This window comes from Psittacula echo, assembly GCF_963264785.1.
Source record: "Psittacula echo genome assembly, chromosome: 3".
Taxonomy (NCBI): domain Eukaryota; kingdom Metazoa; phylum Chordata; class Aves; order Psittaciformes; family Psittacidae; genus Psittacula; species Psittacula echo.
The window spans coordinates 64,782,712-64,800,505 of record NC_137736.1 but is presented as its reverse complement, the minus strand read 5'-3'; the positions used below and the strand labels follow the sequence as shown (position 1 = coordinate 64,800,505).

General features: G+C 39.3%; 1 protein-coding gene across 1 annotated transcript in view; it reads right to left on the bottom strand.

Moving 5' to 3' along the window:
- Nucleotides 1–13: 13 nt before the first annotated feature.
- The window catches only part of GRTP1 (growth hormone regulated TBC protein 1), a gene marked incomplete at its 5' end in the record, with an annotated part of 39,592 nt that continues 21,811 nt past the window's right edge, over nucleotides 14–17,794 (bottom strand). The window contains 3 exons of the mRNA XM_080612346.1: nucleotides 14–2,036; nucleotides 4,596–4,781; nucleotides 4,914–5,086. Of these exons, the coding sequence (XP_080468472.1) occupies nucleotides 1,947–2,036; nucleotides 4,596–4,781; nucleotides 4,914–5,086 (449 nt within the window). The 3' untranslated portion in view covers nucleotides 14–1,946. The remainder of the gene's footprint in view (nucleotides 2,037–4,595; nucleotides 4,782–4,913; nucleotides 5,087–17,794) is intronic.

Here is a 17,794-nt window from a genome sequence, read left to right as displayed (position 1 = left end):
CTCTGTGGCACAAAAGTGAGGCTTAACTCTGTATGTGTCTTTGGAACAGTCCCTTGCTTTGGACTTTGTGCTTGGAAACAGGTAAAGTTTCTGCATATCAGTAACCCAAGACTTGGAGAAGTTAACTCATCCATTAAATTATTTGTTATTGAGAAATGTCATCGCTTTCTGAAAGTGCTGCTAAGATACTCAGTATAAGGACTGAGAAAGTGACAGTTTGTTTTATTTTAAAGTTGGATTCTCACCACAGAGTAGGAGGTGCATGTCTGCTGAGGTCTGTGTGCGTTGTGATGTGCTGGAAAGGAACCTCTACGTTTAAGCTTCCCTGATTCCCTCCTGCAGTATTGTTTTGGTGTTAACAGTACCACCTATGCAGGACAAGAATCAAGGCACACTGAAACATTGCACAGAACACTGTTCTTTTGATAAGGAGAATTGAATGCAGGGCAGTAGGGCTGGTATGCTGTGGACGTGCCCTGCTACCTTGGATTTTGGTGTGGATTTTGCTAGTGGTGAATAAACTAGGTAAGCATGGTACTGCGTATGTCCTTATAATTCAGTACCCAACCAAAAAGCTGTCTGTCTGGTACCATAAAGAATAGGAAGCTTGGAATCATACTCTGTTAGTAGCTGCCTTTACTTGTCCAGAAGAGCATTCATCTACTTCCTCTGAAAAATTGGTGTGGGTTTTTTTTTCCTCCTGAGGAATGAAAGAAATTCAATCTGCAGGGAGGGGGGGAAAAAAAAGAAGCCTTCCTTGACAAAACATGAAGGTAGCTTGGAGAATAGTCTGAAAAGGAGGGTAGTGTCAAAAGGTGAGACTTTCCACAGTACTTGTTCAACAGGCAGAATAAAACCCATGAACAACTGGTCTCTTCAGGTGTCTTCTCTCCCCTCCCGAGTGGCAGTAAGGAAAGGATTTGGCCACGAGAGGGCTCTGTAAGGACAAGAAAGCAATTCACAGGCCCTGGCTCCAGCAGGCCTGGAAGTGGCCTAGTGCTGAGGCAGGGCTGCTGCATTGCTTGTTTCTGCCCAAGGGTAGGAGATTTAGACTTGCATTAAGGCCCGATGTCTCACTCTGTCAAGGAAAAAGCCTGTTCATGGCTGTCTATATGACTGTTTCTCCCAAAATGTTTAGGGAGAATGAGTAGTGCAACCTCAGTACACCAGTACATAGAAGTACAGCATCCCTTAAAATGAGAAATGCTATTTCTAGATTTAAGTAAAATCTTGACTCACTTGTTTCATTTGAGCCACTTTTTACCTACTGTGCTAGAGATAGAAAACCCTGAATAAGAATATAAACTACTAGGAGTGATTATAGAGGAATTGTTTCTGCAGCTTTCCATAGCCTGGACTTCAACATGTTCCCTGCTGCCTTTACCTGAAGAGCTGTTACACACTGCATAGAGTAATTGCTGGTGAAGATAAAGGTTGCATTCCTCATTGCTGTCTTGCCCTGTGCTCTGCCATATTTATTGAATTCCTTAAGTGGTAGCTGCAAGGAAAAAGGAAGAAGTTTGTATTTCAGCCAGGAATGAGATCAAATATTTTACCCTCTTCACACCAAGAAACAGGTTCTGACAAATTAATTTATTTTGTACAAATGACAGTGGTGTTACAGTTACACAGTAGGAAGTATATGCAATTTTGTACACCTGTTTTAACATTACAAAATGCCCTGTGACTTTTTTAAAAGGAGTATCCTGACACTGATCACATTCTATTCTGAAAACACTTAAAAAACAACAACAAACAACAGAACCACCAGTTCCAGTTACTAAGTCTGACATACAGTACGCAATGTTAACAACACTTACTTGAAAGGCAGGAAAAATTGGTCGTGTCAGTTAACCCATGGAAAGCTTAAAGTGTGCTTTAGTCAGTGCAAATAGAGGAATGTGTCAATTGCTGTAGTATCTAACCACCTGGTTAAATGGGGCGAGTTATCCCTGAGAAAGTAACTTCTCTCTGCAAGTCTCCCGGAGTTTGTTGATTGTTGCCATGGACAAAGTTCCAGGGTCTGTGAATATTTTCTGTCAGCAAAAGGAGAAAATTCTCAGTTAAAGCGCTGGCTTTGGACAGTATGTTGGAATTCTCACATAAGTCTATGAGGTGGGAAATCCCTGCTTTGATACCCTCACTGATCTTTGGCCTCTTTGTAACAGAGCAGCATCTTCTTCTACACTGCTGTAACAACATGGTAAACCTGCAGCTCATAACAAATGCTGTAAGTTACACAAACACAACAATAGAAAAGCTAGTTTGAATATAAGTGTCCAGTTAAAGTTATTTTAGAAGGCATTTGTGTTGGTGGATGGGAGGCATATTTACAATGTATTAAACCATTCTAGGTAATGATACAAAGCACCAGTGTGTTTCTCATGGGGTGCTAGCACAGGTTTTTCAAGCTCTGGAACACACACACATATATAAACTAGTATGTTCCTACTGAAAAAAAAACTAAACCACACCCAACAGTCTTAGTCCCCTTGCTATATCACCTTTGCTTTTTTTCTTTACCAGGCTTTCAGGGTAGTAGAGTACATGTAAGAATTTGAGGCATTTCGAATGCCACCACACAGCTGTAATTATCTATTTTTGCTTTGACTTCTTGCTCTACAACAATACATTTGTTTCCACTGCTTCATCTGAAGCTTCTGATTGAATAAAACTGTGAAGCAAGCTCCAGGTTTATGTACTTTAATCTAGAATTCGGATGTGTGGGCCCCTCAGTTTTCTACACTTGTAACTGACAGCTATGGAGACAAGATTATAAATAAGCCAGTCTGAACAGCATTCTGGTAAAGAAGCCTGCACTGCATTAAACTAAAAATTAAGGTTTTGTTCAGGGAGAGAGAAGCATAAAATACTCAACTGTCATTGTCTCAACTGGTACTAGTATCTGTACTGCTGAAGAAAAAAATCCAAACCCAAGCAAACAAATCCAAACCCAAAAGTATGTGTTTCAAAGTTACCTAAGAACCTAACCTAACTTCTTTATTTAATTGCCCTAAAAGCCCCCTTGGTACAGAAATCAACACAATTAAAATAAACTGATTTATTCAGGGTAAAAAAAAAAATAAATGAAAAAAGCAGTTGAATTTCTAAAAATAGCGGCTGTAGAATGTAATTTAATTAAGGGGGAGGAGTGATGACACGTGGGATGGGACCAGTCCTTAAAGGACAAGTCATCAAATAGCCAGTTGGAATGAACCTGATCCAACTTTTAAGTGTTTGTATCAGCCTCTGAACTGGTATTCTCATGGAAGTTAACGTAATAAAAAAAATCTTATTCTAAACCTTTTCTGGAATGTGAAAACCCCTCAAACATCTCCATTCTAAATTAAAGCTGTACCTGTGATTTGTCTTTTGTGCCTTTGATTCAAAGACTCACAAACACCAGTAAGTTAAGCTTATTTTTCTTCTGTATCAGCAAAGATGAAACTGAATGACATCCTCCTATGACAGACCTATGCACAGAGCTCTGACATGAGCATGAAACTCTTGGGGGTAAAAGTCACCTACTGGGCTCAAGTTTTGGGCACACTTATCATAGATCATAGAATAGTTAAGGTTGGAAAGGACCTTAAGATCATCTAGTTCCAACCCCCCTGCCATGGGCAGGACCACCTCACACTAAACCCATGTCACTCAAGGCTCTGTCCAACCTGGCCTTGAACATCACCAAGCATTCACAACTTCCTTGGGAAACCCATTCCAGTGTCTCACCACCCTTACAGTAAAGAACTTCCTCCTTATATCCAATATAATCTTCCCCTGTTTAAGTTTGAACCCGTTACCCCTTGTCCTGTATCACTACAGTCCCTAATGAAGAGTCCCTCCCCAGCATCGTTATAGACCCCTTCAGATACTGGAAGGCTGCTATGAGGTCTCCACACAGCCGCCTCTTCTCCAGGCTGAACAGCCCCAACTTTCTCAACCTATCTTTGTACTTGGCAAACAATGGTAGTGGAGTTGGCCATGTGATTTATGACAGATGTGCTCCTGTTATTTTTTTGCAGCTGCCATCTTTTACAATTTGTTCTTCTAAGTTAAACTCTGAATCTAATGTTAAATACAGATTTGGTATCCCAGCTATTAATAATTTACAGATTGTCATGAGGCTTCAGTCCTCAACTTCCTGGTTTTGTCTGGAAATAAGAATTTGGTGCTACCTTTTTCTTAACAGAATGCTTAATATTCTAGCACTATTAAGATTTAATAAGGCAACTTTAAAATTCACTTTTGTGTCTATTCTACAATACTCTGTTACAATTCATCTGAAAAATGCACAGAAATCATAGTTCACTGAAAAATGCACTGAAGTTATTTTCTCATCAGACTTCCTGCCTTACCTAGTAAGGTAAGAATGTGAATACCAAGAATGTGAATGGATTCTATACATGGATTTGAATAATCTTTTTAAGAAACTCAAACCTTTCTAAAAATTTCTTTTAAGTCAAAACTTTTTTTATCCTTTTGTCAGTTCCCACAGGTACATTTCTCCTAACCATATCCATCATTTGACTAAGACATTTCTAAGTCAGTTTTGGTTTTTATTTGTAACAACTAAAGATAGCAAAGAATTATACCTGCATGAAGCTGTGACACTCTGTTACAAATGTTCCTTTGGTGATCTGCTTAAATTTATCACAGATGTCGGGGAAATTCGTGGCTTCCAAAATAAAAGCTTGATGTTGCTTAATTAATGTTAAGGCCACACGGAAGATGATCTTAGATCCTTCATAGAACAAACAATCCCATATTCGGAGCACAGTCTGCAGGAAAGGAGAGAATTTCAGATTACAGCTTCTTGATTTCCAGTAGCCAATTTTCAAATGAAGTAACAATTATGAGTGTATATTAAGATAACTTCTTAATAAAGAGTTACACAAGAATAACAGAATTACCTCTACTGGAAGAATGTCAATGAACAAGCATATAAACCAGCGTGACACCACTAAGGTCCACATGACTCCATGTCTTTCCATCAGCTCTGCCACAGCTGGAACTTTCATTTTCACAAGTTCTCCAAGGACTTCCTGATCAGTTTTCAGGCCCAACATCACAGGACTGTAATAATCTTGGAGAGAAGAAACCAAAATTCAGCAATGTTTAGACATGATCTTGCCACAAAACTGAAGAGAATGAATGTCCTGTGCAGCTCAGTATATGAAAGTATGTTGAGCTGATGATCCCAAGCTGAAGTACATTAAACCATGCAACAAAGATGTCTGCATTGTGGACAGACAGCACTTCTTCAGTCAAGGCTGATCTCTCTACACAAACACTTCATTCAAGTGTACCAAAGAATCTTCTTTAGATCTCTAATGTTTTTTGGCAATTCATTCTTCCTTCCCCAGGAAGAATAATATAGGTAGTTTTTAACTGCTAGCTTAAATTACTAAAGTATTGTTAATATTTAATCAGTTCAGTTAACTACCACCACCTTTCCGGGGGGGGGGGCTACACACCTCTCTGTTCACACAATACCCAGACAAGAAACAAAACCACAAAACAACCTGTAGCCTTTAGACTGGGTCCAGTCACAAACTGGAAATGCCAATTTCTGAGAGTGTCAGCTGTGCAGGGGTGCTGAAGACCAGACACCACTTCTCCTGGGGTATGACCTAGCCCTTAAGAGTTTGTCTTTCTTTCCTCTGAGCAAGGAAATCACACTTTTCACAAAATAATTCCAAGAGGATGTGAATGATAGGACCCTCAGGCAACATCTCTTTTACTTAATTTTTGAAATTAGACCTACATCTCCCACACTGATGGTTATTGTGCTAAGCTGTTAAATCCCAAAGAACAATGGAGCACGCTACAACTGTTAACCCACAGCCTTCTTGACAGGTGAGAGTTTTCATTACAGAGGTGCAGGCTGAATAACGAGCACTTTGGTTCTATAAACACATAGGTCTGGGTATTCTTAAGGGAAGAAAAAGATTCTTGTAGTTTACAAGAGTTCAGATGGCCCAGCTAGGGACAAAAATTGCACAGATGTTTAAGAAATTTGTATCTGGGGTTTAGGTGTTGACAGAAACACTTAAGCTGGACTTGATGACTCCAGCCTTGGGAAGCAGTCCTTGATGTTTTGCTGAGAAGACTCATATAATTAACATTATTTACTGGAAGAAATAACTGGTACCACAAGCACTTTCAGTGTGTTTCTTTCCTTCACCAATTCTGGAAAGCTGCAATTCAGGTTTCTCTAACTTAGCTGCTTTCTGCCAAGGTCTCCAGACCCATACTATACTGTGACCAATGGTTCACATAAAGGTGAAGGAATCAGAAAGAGCAAAGTCCATTTGTCTGAAACAACTGTAATAAAACCTCCCAGTGCCACAAATAAATTCAAGAGGAAGCTCAAATTATAGAGTACATTTATAACCTCATTAATTTCTCTAATGAAATCACAAGAGCAGTTTAATATTCCACTCTTTCCTGGGACAGTGGTTTCCTTGACCAGACTGCCTGCCCCAGGAGCTATTCGTTCTACATTTGTTCTGTCCAAACTGCAGAACATTTACAGTTTTTATAATACCAAGGAGCATTGCATTCAGCCTTTAGAAATCCATCTTTTTGTCTCTGATCCTTATTTTCTTTGTTTCCATTGAAGAATGACAGGTAAAACTCCTCTACAGACATAAGGGTCACTGCCACCGTATACATTCCTTCAACCATTTGCCTTTCAATTGCTTGGAGGGAAAGCTCTGACAGCTAAAGCACAAGTAATCCCACGAAAAAGTGTACTAAAACCAAATCAGTCACACCATGACCTCAAAGTCAACACAAGCTTCTCTCTCTCTATGTATTTTGTGTTAACGTGCTGCTCATTTGTGAACTAGAATATAGGTAAAGTAACATTAACTGTCCGAGTAACCCTTTTTTAAATACCTAGTTTAATATAAGTGAAAACCTAATCACATTTCAAATAACAGACCAAGCCTTCTTCCCTTTCCTACTCTTCCTCTTCCTTTTGTACACCCACAAACCATTTTCTTCTCTTTTTTGTGCTCCTAAGACATACGAATACTTAAAGTTAGCACCGCCGAGTGTCCTCAGGAGGAAGGACAGCAGCCCACACGCTTTCTGCTCTGCTGCAATCATCTGATACACTTAAATCAACAGCAGCTGCTATTTTTAATTTGTATAGCAAAGTAAATGTCAGGATTTCAGTGAGGATGTAACCGGACACCCCAGTCAGCTTTCTGAGAGCTGGCAAGTAAAAAGTTAACAGCCAGGCAACTTGGATACGTCACTCTTTGAATTACTGAAGCAGCCGGGAAGCCTTGGCATAAATAAGAATTTCACTCCAGTTTGTTAGATTGTACTGCTGGACAGGAAAGAAAAAGGAACTATTCATCTATCTGGGGCTGCCTCCTGCTGTCCCTCACGGAGCAGGAGGGGCTCCACGTGCCCCGCTGCACAGCACTGCAATGTTCAGCCCAGTGCTGCTGCAAAGCAAGCGGGAGGAGTGATTAATGATTTTATGCAAATGCCAGTGACTGAGGAGCAGGGTTTTTCCCAGGATATTCACTGCCAGTTCACAACAGAAAGGAGTCACATTAAAAAAATTTGCATCCAAGACATTCTTACGTGTAATTATTACATATTAATTACAGTTACCGTGGGTATTAATTACAATTACTACATGAGATTAATATGTAATTATAATTTAATATAATTTTACTTTTATACAGAAATGTACGTATATAAAATTAGCTCCTCAAATTGGAACAGCTGCATTCCCAATCCTTTAGAAACATTTCTTCAGGATCTGTATTTGTGCACAACTTGTCCACAGATGATTTACAAGGCACATAACAGCACTGCAGTGGCCCAGGGGGTAGCACAGACCTGACCTTAAGGATCTAACATCAATTTTCTGAGGACAGCATTACCCCGGTGGGGAGCCAGACCTTTTGGAAGAGCCATTCCAGAGCACAGCCAGCAGCACCCACACCTGCATGCTGCCCAAGGGGCACACACCAAGTCATAAGGGCTGCACAGGGATTGCCAGAACTACAAAGGCAAGTCATCCCTGGCAGTGTTCAAGGCCAGGTTGGACAGGGCTTTGAGCACCCTGGTCTAGTGGAAGGTGTCCCTGCCCATGGCAGGGGGGTTGGAACTAAATGAGCTTTAAGGTCCCTTTCAACACAAACCATCCTAGGATTCTATCATCCTGCTTAAGCCACCTTTCATGGTCCATGTCTGGTCTCACTAGTGAAATGATTTTGTAACTTGGTTCAGTGCCTAAGTGCTTGGTAACATTTAACCTACATGGCTCTTCTGTTCTTACTTGCTAGGGATGCCAAGTCCCTAGGCCTTCTGGAAACGTCCCCTCAGCAAAAATCCTGCGGCGCTCCCTTCCTGCAAATGTTTCACCGTGTGCCCTTGTTTCTTAATCTTTTATGATTGGCTGCTCTGCCCAGAATCTTCCCCTAAAGTCAAGATATCCTTGTTTATAAACAAGTCTACACAAGCCTAACCCTCTCCACTCCATAAAGCCATTTTTCACAAGATACTGTGCAGCAAATTATTTTTACTTACCTACCACCAAAATACTCTAGCTTTATATCTTATCTTCCAAATTATTTGAAATGTATAGATTTGCATGATCCACATTTAATTAGCATAGCACTTACTTTACCTGCTCAGTAATCTGGCAGAATACTGAGCAGTTGATGATCCAGAAACAGACTCCAGTCAGCAACTATGCCAAATCTGCCACTTACTAAGCAAAAAAAAATTAAATAATCAAATATAAGCTAATTATATTATGTATCTATTGATCTATATTGGTTTATAGGAATGTCCTCTGACAACAGATCATCCCCTTGAAAACACACGTAGCCAGATTGCTTCCTTTTATTCCTCAAGTTGTCAAATGAAAGTGATAATGTTAACATTTAGGTGACCAAGCACTGCATTACCTTTCATTGCATTTTCTTCTATAGGGCAAAAAATGAAATACTATTTCATAAATAATTATATTATTATTAAATTATTATTATTAAATTTCAGAAAGTATCTAAGTTAAATTACATTTCCTGATACGAAAATTTCATGTTTCCAAGCTCTTCTGTAAATTGGTCCTAGCCTTTTCTTACTTTCCTCTCAGCTTTCCTTTGTCTGTTGCCTGCCCACACGCACCCACTTCACCAAGTCTATTGCTCCTGGTGCCTGCCTATGGATTTTGAATGCCTTCCTAAATTTAGCAGCACCCAAGAGTGTAGCAAAGAGTAATGCAGGCAGCACCCCACATGAAATTTGCCCTGCTGAGAGATCCTTCCTTATCAAAGCCCTGTCCCCAAACAGCAGCGCAGCCCCATGGCTCTGCTGGGATCATCAACTTCTTTTCTCGTAGTCAAGCAGCAAAAGAAGGAAAAGCCAGCTTTGGTAACTACCAGATATTTTATTGCTACTGTACAATACAGGTGAACAGATGAAGGGACTTTTTACTTGTTCAAAGGGCTTTTTGTTAACACTGTGGCATGCTGTCACTGCGCTTGAAATCTGTTCTAGCTCAGCATCTGGCAAAGAGATATTCCTTAAACTACATTTCACTGTCTCCCTGTTGCATAATTAGCACACCTCTGAATCCTACCACGATGTCCAGGTCTAAGACATAACTGTCTGCTTGTGCTCCAGAGCAGTAATGAGATTTGCAGGAAATAAGGATAAAGCTTGTAGGGACTGTACGACCTTGTTCTCTGTTACAAATAGATTAAGAGGTTCCAAAAATAAAAGTTTAAGAAGCAGTACTCGTATAGCCTTAAATTACCTTTACAAGTCAGAGCTGTAAGAGCTAAAAAGAGAATCCTTCAAGTCTGTTGTGCATATGTCAGGTTAAATGTAAATACTCCTACTGGAACCAACATGAGATGAATTCTTAGTGTTACAGAAATACCTCAGACAAGATCTCAGATCTGCTGCTTACCTTCCAGCATTTCTAACTATTATTTCAAGAGCCTATATAATCCAAACCAAGCATGATTCACTTTAGTAATCTAATTTATTTAAGCAAACCTAAAAATTATAAATTAACTGGTTTAACTTCTCACAGTTATATGGGATGTATTTTATTCACAAGAATATGTTTATAATGTCCATGAGAGCCATGGGGGGGTGGGAGGGAGAAAGGAATTAATGTTCTCTCTCCTCCCCCAAACAAGCAAAAGTGGTTCAGTTTTCTACCAACATGTAACATTTAAAATGTCTCCTTACTGTAGATGCATGTAACCATTTGCTACTGGGCTTCAGTGAAATCCAGAAGAGACAAACAGAGCCTCAATGCTGGCAGGCAAAAGCAGAGGATGCCATGAACAGAACTGGCCAACCTCGTGAAGAGCCCTCAGTTCTATAATTCAGGTCAAACCAGAAAGATTCCACCCCATGCCTTTGGGGAAAAAATTCCTTTCCAGTAATCCTTCACTGTAAAACTTACCTGTTTGCATGTTACTGAGCCCCATGCTACACAGCAGTTATATTAAACAGCCTTGGCAGCACAAAGCTTTCCTTTCCAAAAAAGGGTATGTTGTCATAGTTGAGTTTACAAACTTCGTGCAATAGACATGGAATGATTTTCATCATTTCAGTTACAAGAGGTCAAGCTAGATGATGATAGCAGTTCTTTCTCACCTTCAGAGCAGCTAAATAATTTTTCTTCCTAAATAGTTTTACAGACTCACTCATTCCGCTGTTGGTGACTCTAAGCCTGCCCTGTCCAAGAAGGTTGGGAAATGTTCTGCTATTTTATTTCTACCACCACAGGATAATCCAAAAAGGTGCAATAGGCTTTCTAAGAATCTGCATCTAGTCTCGCATAAAAAGTTGGACAACCTATGTCCAACAAAGTTACAACAGGAAAAGGAGGGAAAGCAAGCATACTGCCAATTCTTTTTGCACTATCAGACAAAAGTGACCCCCTGCAGATGCCCTGATCAAAGCAATATCCTACAGATAGGTGGTTAAATGTCAAAGTAAACTCTAAACTATGACATTTTTAAAACAATTTCCTAATCCTCCTTCTAGGAAACAGTAAAAAAATATCCAAACAGCAAACCCAAAACAGGCTCAAGCCACATTTTTTTTCCTTCACTGAACCAAACTGAATCAGAACTTCTATCCTGAGGTATTGACCTCCCACCAGAACCAGCAATAGCCATATCAGTCAAAACTGAACATCAGCTTTAAAAAAACATAAGCAAGAAAAATTTATTTAGGATGGCAGAACTACCTTAAGAAAAAAAATAAATAGAGAACACAAAGCATTTTATGGATGCTTATTGGTTGTGATACCAAGATCACAAAAAAATTTAGCATAATCATATTTTGAGAAATTATTTACTATTAACAGCTTTTCAGCTAGCACAAAAAGGTTTCATTGTTTCTACATAATCCCATCTGCTTGTATTCATTTTTTGCTTCTGATCCCAAACCTGGAAATGGATCCTGTGGAGCTGATCAAACCATTTGGTTTCCTATTTGCATTTCACACAGCACAGTCGGAGTCTGAGCAGATGCAGTAGCTACCATTTGGAAATTGAAGGATGGTTGTTAATTTTGAAGACAATGAGAAGAAAGGCAAAGATTATATACTTCCAGACATTACAGAAGGCAGAGATGAAATATAAAGAAACAAAAAGACTCCATGTGTAACCTCTCAGAGAAATAAACTGAAGTTCAGATGCATGCTAGAAAACACAAATGCAACTTTCAGACATTCTAGTTATGGAGAATGAAACTGTCTAGTGTTTTTAATTACGTTTTTAAAAATACTACCTCTCTGTTATGTGCTGCTCAGTAGAGACATTTACAGCATTAAAAACTAGTCTAGATTAAAGTTATAACTACCAGTGTGCTCTCATATTGATTAGATACAAGTCTGAGCAAAATGCTGTTGGCTAACTCTTCCCCCTCCCTGCTCTTCATATCCATTACCACTGGAATTGCTCTTTTTGTAAATACTGGTTTACTCTTAGTATCAGTGAGCTGATGAACACCAGCGGACAAAGATATTCACCACTCTGCTGTTTCCAAATGTCCTGCCCTGACTCCAGTCATTGCGCTCCATGAATTGTACCAGTCTAAAGACGTGCATGCTGGACTGAAGATGGTTCCATAAGCCAAGGCACATGTTCCCAAAATGCTTTGACAGACTTTTAACACCAGTTTCCTCAAATACAGAGGAAATTCGTAAACAAGCATTGAAGATTACCACAACTGCTTATCGTGCCTGTAAAGGAAACAAACATTTCTTTTTAAATGAGTTTACAATTGTACAATGCATCTTAATGACTGATGACTTCAGCTGAATATGGATTCCCGGATCTGTGGCTTTTTTAATTCCTCTACAGAATTAGAAACAAAAGCTATTTTATCAGTTCACTGCCCTTATAAGATTATTAACACCTCAGCACAAAACACAGCATTTATGTTCTCTCACATACAAGAGTCACCCAGCATTACATTTTCTTCAGGGCTTTACAAGAACGCTACAGTCACACCATGGGAACTACCAAGTACATTACTTAGAAGACTGGGATAGAAGCAGAAGGCTTAGAACAGAAAGCTGGTCAGACACAGTTCTAGCCTGATGTTTGAGAGGGAAACCAATCAAACCCTTCAGTCTGAAGAGAAGAAGAATGAAAGCCACAGCCCTCTTACTTCAAGCCTGAAGTAGTTAATAAGATAATTAATTTTAATCTTGAAGGAACAGGTTTTAAAACTATGCGAGGAACAAATTACAATTCTCCACTAGCCATAAATTGAGAGCTTAGTAAAGCATTCAAGTCTTCAGAACGTAAACCACATGAAACAACCAAGGTTGTATTTCCCTAGCATCTCTGGAACTAAACAGTCACTTCTCGTACATCTAACTAGACAAAAGTTACCACTATGCACTGCACATTATTTTCTTCATATAATTTCCTTTACTCCCAAGCCAGACACAGAGTAAGCACATCTCAGCTCAGGAAAAGCCAAAGTAATCCTTGGCTGTATTCACTACTGAAGGAGAGAGAGCATGTCATCTCTGTGTATGACATTAGCAAAACTGAGGTTAGAAAACCATATCCAGCTTTGATATTCACATTTAAGGCAGGAAGTTGAAGAACTGGAAAGTACATGAAAGACACTACTTAGAGAAAGTCCTTACAGAGCTCAGTTTTTCTATTTGTAGAATTTATACAAGGAAAATGAAAAGCAAACTTGACCACTTCATAGAGAAGAGCCCAGGCATTACAGGCTTTTCAATATACTAAGAAAAAGTCTTAGAGCAATAGCTACAAGTTAGGACAATGCAAATTCCAATAAAAAGTATAACAAACATTTTTAATAAGAGTGATTTATAGTTTGAATACACTACTAGGAGTGGTGGTAGGGTCTCTCTTTCAAACCAAGACCCTTCACAAAGATGAGCTCTAGCCAAATAAGTCTGCTACTGTTTCCTCAGCTGGCTTCTCATACAGTAAATCTAGTTACATTTCCAGTTTTATAAGTCTTGGTGTTTAACACAGGGATTACTTCAAGCACATGAATACATCTTATGGGGATTTACAAGGTAAAATACAAAACTGTATGTTAGGATCTGCACTGAGACCCTATTATACATTTGTCAGCAATTGTATCATGCTTCTTGCTGTTGAAATATATATTTTCATATTTATCCTTGTTATTCTAAATATCATCATATCTCTCCTACTCCAATCTTTTCACTATGCTACTCTGTTATGCCTTGTGTATTGATGTGGCGCAGTATCTTAGTTTGGGATTGTCAGCAAATACCACCTTTTTCTCCAACATTATTAATAAAACTCATGCATCATGTAGAGCTTATAAACATTCTTCAGGATCACCATAACAACCTTCCTTTAGCCTGATAGTTTTTAGCCTTTAGTTTGTTGTTTGGTTTTGTTTTTTTTTTACCCATATGCACTGCATGGTTGTCTATCAATAATTAAATATAAGAACAGAACTTTGAATGATGAAATACAAGTAATAGACTGCACTGAACTAAATGGCAGTATGTGCAAGGACATAAGGTGCAGTGCAAGTGGGTAGCTTGGCAACTGCTGGTTAGAACAAATGCCTGCATGTTGAGATAATAGATATGTAACCCATTTTCTGGCTGGAGCTCTCTGGTTCTCAATTACATTAGCCATAGATTTGCAGGTACTGTTGCAAAAGAGATTAGGCATAGTCAGATTAGGCATAGTCAGAGACATGAATATTTGAACTGAATAATAACATAGTTATGTATCAAACTCTTGTATATCCTTCTCTTTCAAGTGATTAATGTTTATAACATTCTTTGAAGTCCCATCATACAGACTTCCAGCTTTGATGGGAAGGGCCACTTGAGAAATGCAGAATGTTGTAGTACTTTACAATATTTCTGTATAGATTGCTTGCTTTTAATCGCAGTTAAGCATGTATCTATTTAGTTCTTGTGGCTGAATTTATTTTAATACCTCTGAATGCAGAACTGGCTAGGCAGCTGCATCTTAAATGACCTGCTTCTCCAAAGGAGAATGGAACTTTGTTCCACATGAAGCAGTTTTTCAGATGTGAAGGTAACAGACACTGCTAGACCAGAACTGAACTGAACTTGGAGCCTGTGAAGAAGAACCAGGCTGTGTGCCCTTTCAACAGAGAAGACAACACCATAGGCATGTACCTTTGGTGTGGAAGGCTCCTTGCAAGGCTATGTGTAACATGAGTGACCCCATGTTTGTCAAGTAGTTTTTGACAACAGAGCTTTTTTAAAGCACCAACCACCCAGAAAATTTCAGCAGATTGATCAGTTTTGGGCTGTTTGCTTACATTTGTCCTCTGGCAGCACCCACCTACAGTGCCATGAGCTGACAGTTTTTAGAGCTCATCCTTAGAAAGTTGCTCAGCGATCCCATGTGAAACCATAGCAGCATGCATCTCTGGAGTACATCACATCTACCACTAGGAGAGATGTGGTTTGGCTGGTAGACTGAATAATTAGGAGTTTTGGAAGATGGGACTCAAACACATTTTACTCTCAACCAACAGCCATGATGAAAACATTAGTCTTTGAATATTAGAGGTCAGTTGTATGTACTCAGGAATCATGTGCCTGTATTTAGAAACCATGATAAGCCTGAAATGCTTACTACTTACAAATCTGAACTGCTAGGAGATTTTCCTGAGCAAGCAGGAAATGAGTAACTGATGTTTTTCTTCTTTAAAATGACAGATATATTTATACATTTTACAATCATTTATTTCCTGTATGTATCATATGCCCCATCCGAATCACAAGCCTCATCAATAAAAGAACAATCTCAGTATTTACTAGATGTGCTTTAGGTAGCTGAGTAAAAATTTTACCTTTTTGTCTAAACCAGAAGTTTCCTGTATATGACAAGAATATACATGTTGTCAGCCTTACTTTTGCAAAGAACCATGGAAAACTTCAGCAGTACAGTAAAAGGACCCACGGTGTTTAAAAATGCTGAAGAAGTGTTCCTTGATACAGCTGTATTTACACTAGAAGCAGGACCTAAAAGACTTACTTCACCCAAAAAAGTCAAGCATGCCTCTCTCCTTCTGGCAAGCAAGTCTTAAGTTAATACAATTTCCTTATGTTGAACTTGAAGTATCTTCAGTAGGCCTTCTGGTGCTACTCTGGATGGGACTGCAGCCTTTGGCTGTCTGTGCAGGCAGTGGTATTTACCTGTCTCCCCAGTAAACCAAAGTTTCATCTTTTTCAAAAGCCAACAGCAAAATAAATGTTTCAAATGAAACCTTAGTTCAGTTAGGACTGCTCAAAGGTAGCATTCCCTGGCTGTGTACAAAGGAGGAAGGTAGATAGAGTGGTGGAAACAGAAGTGTGGATTTGGGGGAAGAGAAACCCTTTCTTTGAACAGTGAAAAACGATTAGTAGCTAAGCCTTAGCATGCAGCACAGGGCTTATTTAGTCTGTGCTGTATATTTTATTGGAATAGCCACGTTGGAGGGATGTTATTTTTTGTTGTTGTTTTACCTAATGGCTGTAGTTGTGAAAGCACTAATTTGCACATGTGGTATTGAACCTATAATTTTGACAGACCTGTCTCCATGTTAAAGGGATTGTGCTGGTTTAACTGTGGAATTAAAACAGCAGAGGTGCAAAGCCAAAGTGAGGAGTTTATTCCATTCCTCATAGCATGCATATATATATGTGTGTTTTTCATTAAGAGTAAACAACTCCAGTATAATAACATAGTAGACTAATTAGAGTATAGCTTGATAATCACTGCTGCTTTCAGACTGAGAACCACTGAAGGGGTGGGGGAAGAATTGTTCTGGTACGTATAAGCATAACTGTCACGCTTTAGTCAGTCCAAATTGTCAAGTTTTTCTTCTCTCAAATTCACCATTTAATCACAAATATGTAAAGTATGACAAATATGCTCCTTACATTACATACCAAAGTACCCCAGTTGAAAGCTCCCACCTACCTGATGCTTTCTAAAGCAACCTTCCCAATATTTCCCCAATAGAACAAAAAAAATTCTCAACAAGAACCACAGTGATGAACAGAACAGAAACACTAGAGCTATGCTGAATACAAATTGCAGACACATCTACTCTGAGCTTGAATTGAATCTATACTGCTTCTTGTGGGCAATACTGTCTGCTTCAGCCATCTGTTTTGAATGAACATGGGAATAAAAGATTTCAGTAACACCCAAAATTTCAGTTAAACAAATAATATTCTTCCCTCTTGCTGTGTTTAAATGAGATATGCTCCTAATCTCTTCAAATCCCTGGTTGAGCTGCTGACAGTAGACTACAGGCATGCCTTCAGCAGAAGCAAGATCATTCTAGCCTCACCCAGATGTACCCAGCAGTGCTGTGTTCAGCCAGATGAATGGCATGCACACAACTCCACATCCCAACAAGCCAAGTTTTGGTTTTTGCTGGCTCTCTGTTCCAGCTGTGCTAACTCCATTTCAGTGTAAGCGAACAATTCAGCAAGAAAAACCTCTACTGATACAGTCCCATTCTGTCAGTGGTTGGGGCAGTCATACTTTCATCATATCCTACGGTACATTCCTCCACCCAGACCTAAAACCCAGTACAAGCAGGGAGGGGAGCTATAGATTTGTGAGCCCTTCTCTGTCACTTCCCCAGAAAGCTGCCACTAGTAGCAGCAAGCTGCTACTTCCATCTGTCATGTCCTACACATTTTTCAATCAATGACATTGATCTGTGGCTGGCTTGGTTCATCTGCTGATCAAAAAAAAAAAAAGCTGTCAGGATCAAGGTACTGGAGTGATTGTTAATGTAATTAAATGCTTGTGGGCAGGGGGAAGGAAGCATTCACAGGGACGCTGCTGAGGGCAAAGAAGGCATTTCTAAACTGTCCTAAACAGACTTAACTGGCAGCAACAGGACATACTCAAAAATGAGGACATGGCCTGGAGGCATATCTGTTGCCATGAAAGGGGAAAACATGTAGATTACAATGCACACAGAGTGAAGTGAAGTAAAATAACCCCACTAAAATAGTATCAGCAACAAAAGGAAAAATGGCTAATCAAACAGTTAGCATCCAACAAAAACCAATCATTATTTTTCCTTCTGAAGATGTGAGGAATATAAAATGCTTCACTCCTTCCCCAACAAGTAATTGTAGGGCTTTCAGCTAAAACGCACTATTAACAGAGTGTAGTGACTACTTATCTAAGCAAGTTTCTTTATGGATACAGTCTGCTCAGTTCTCTCACATACACAGACAAAATCTCACTGAAATTATGCCAACTAT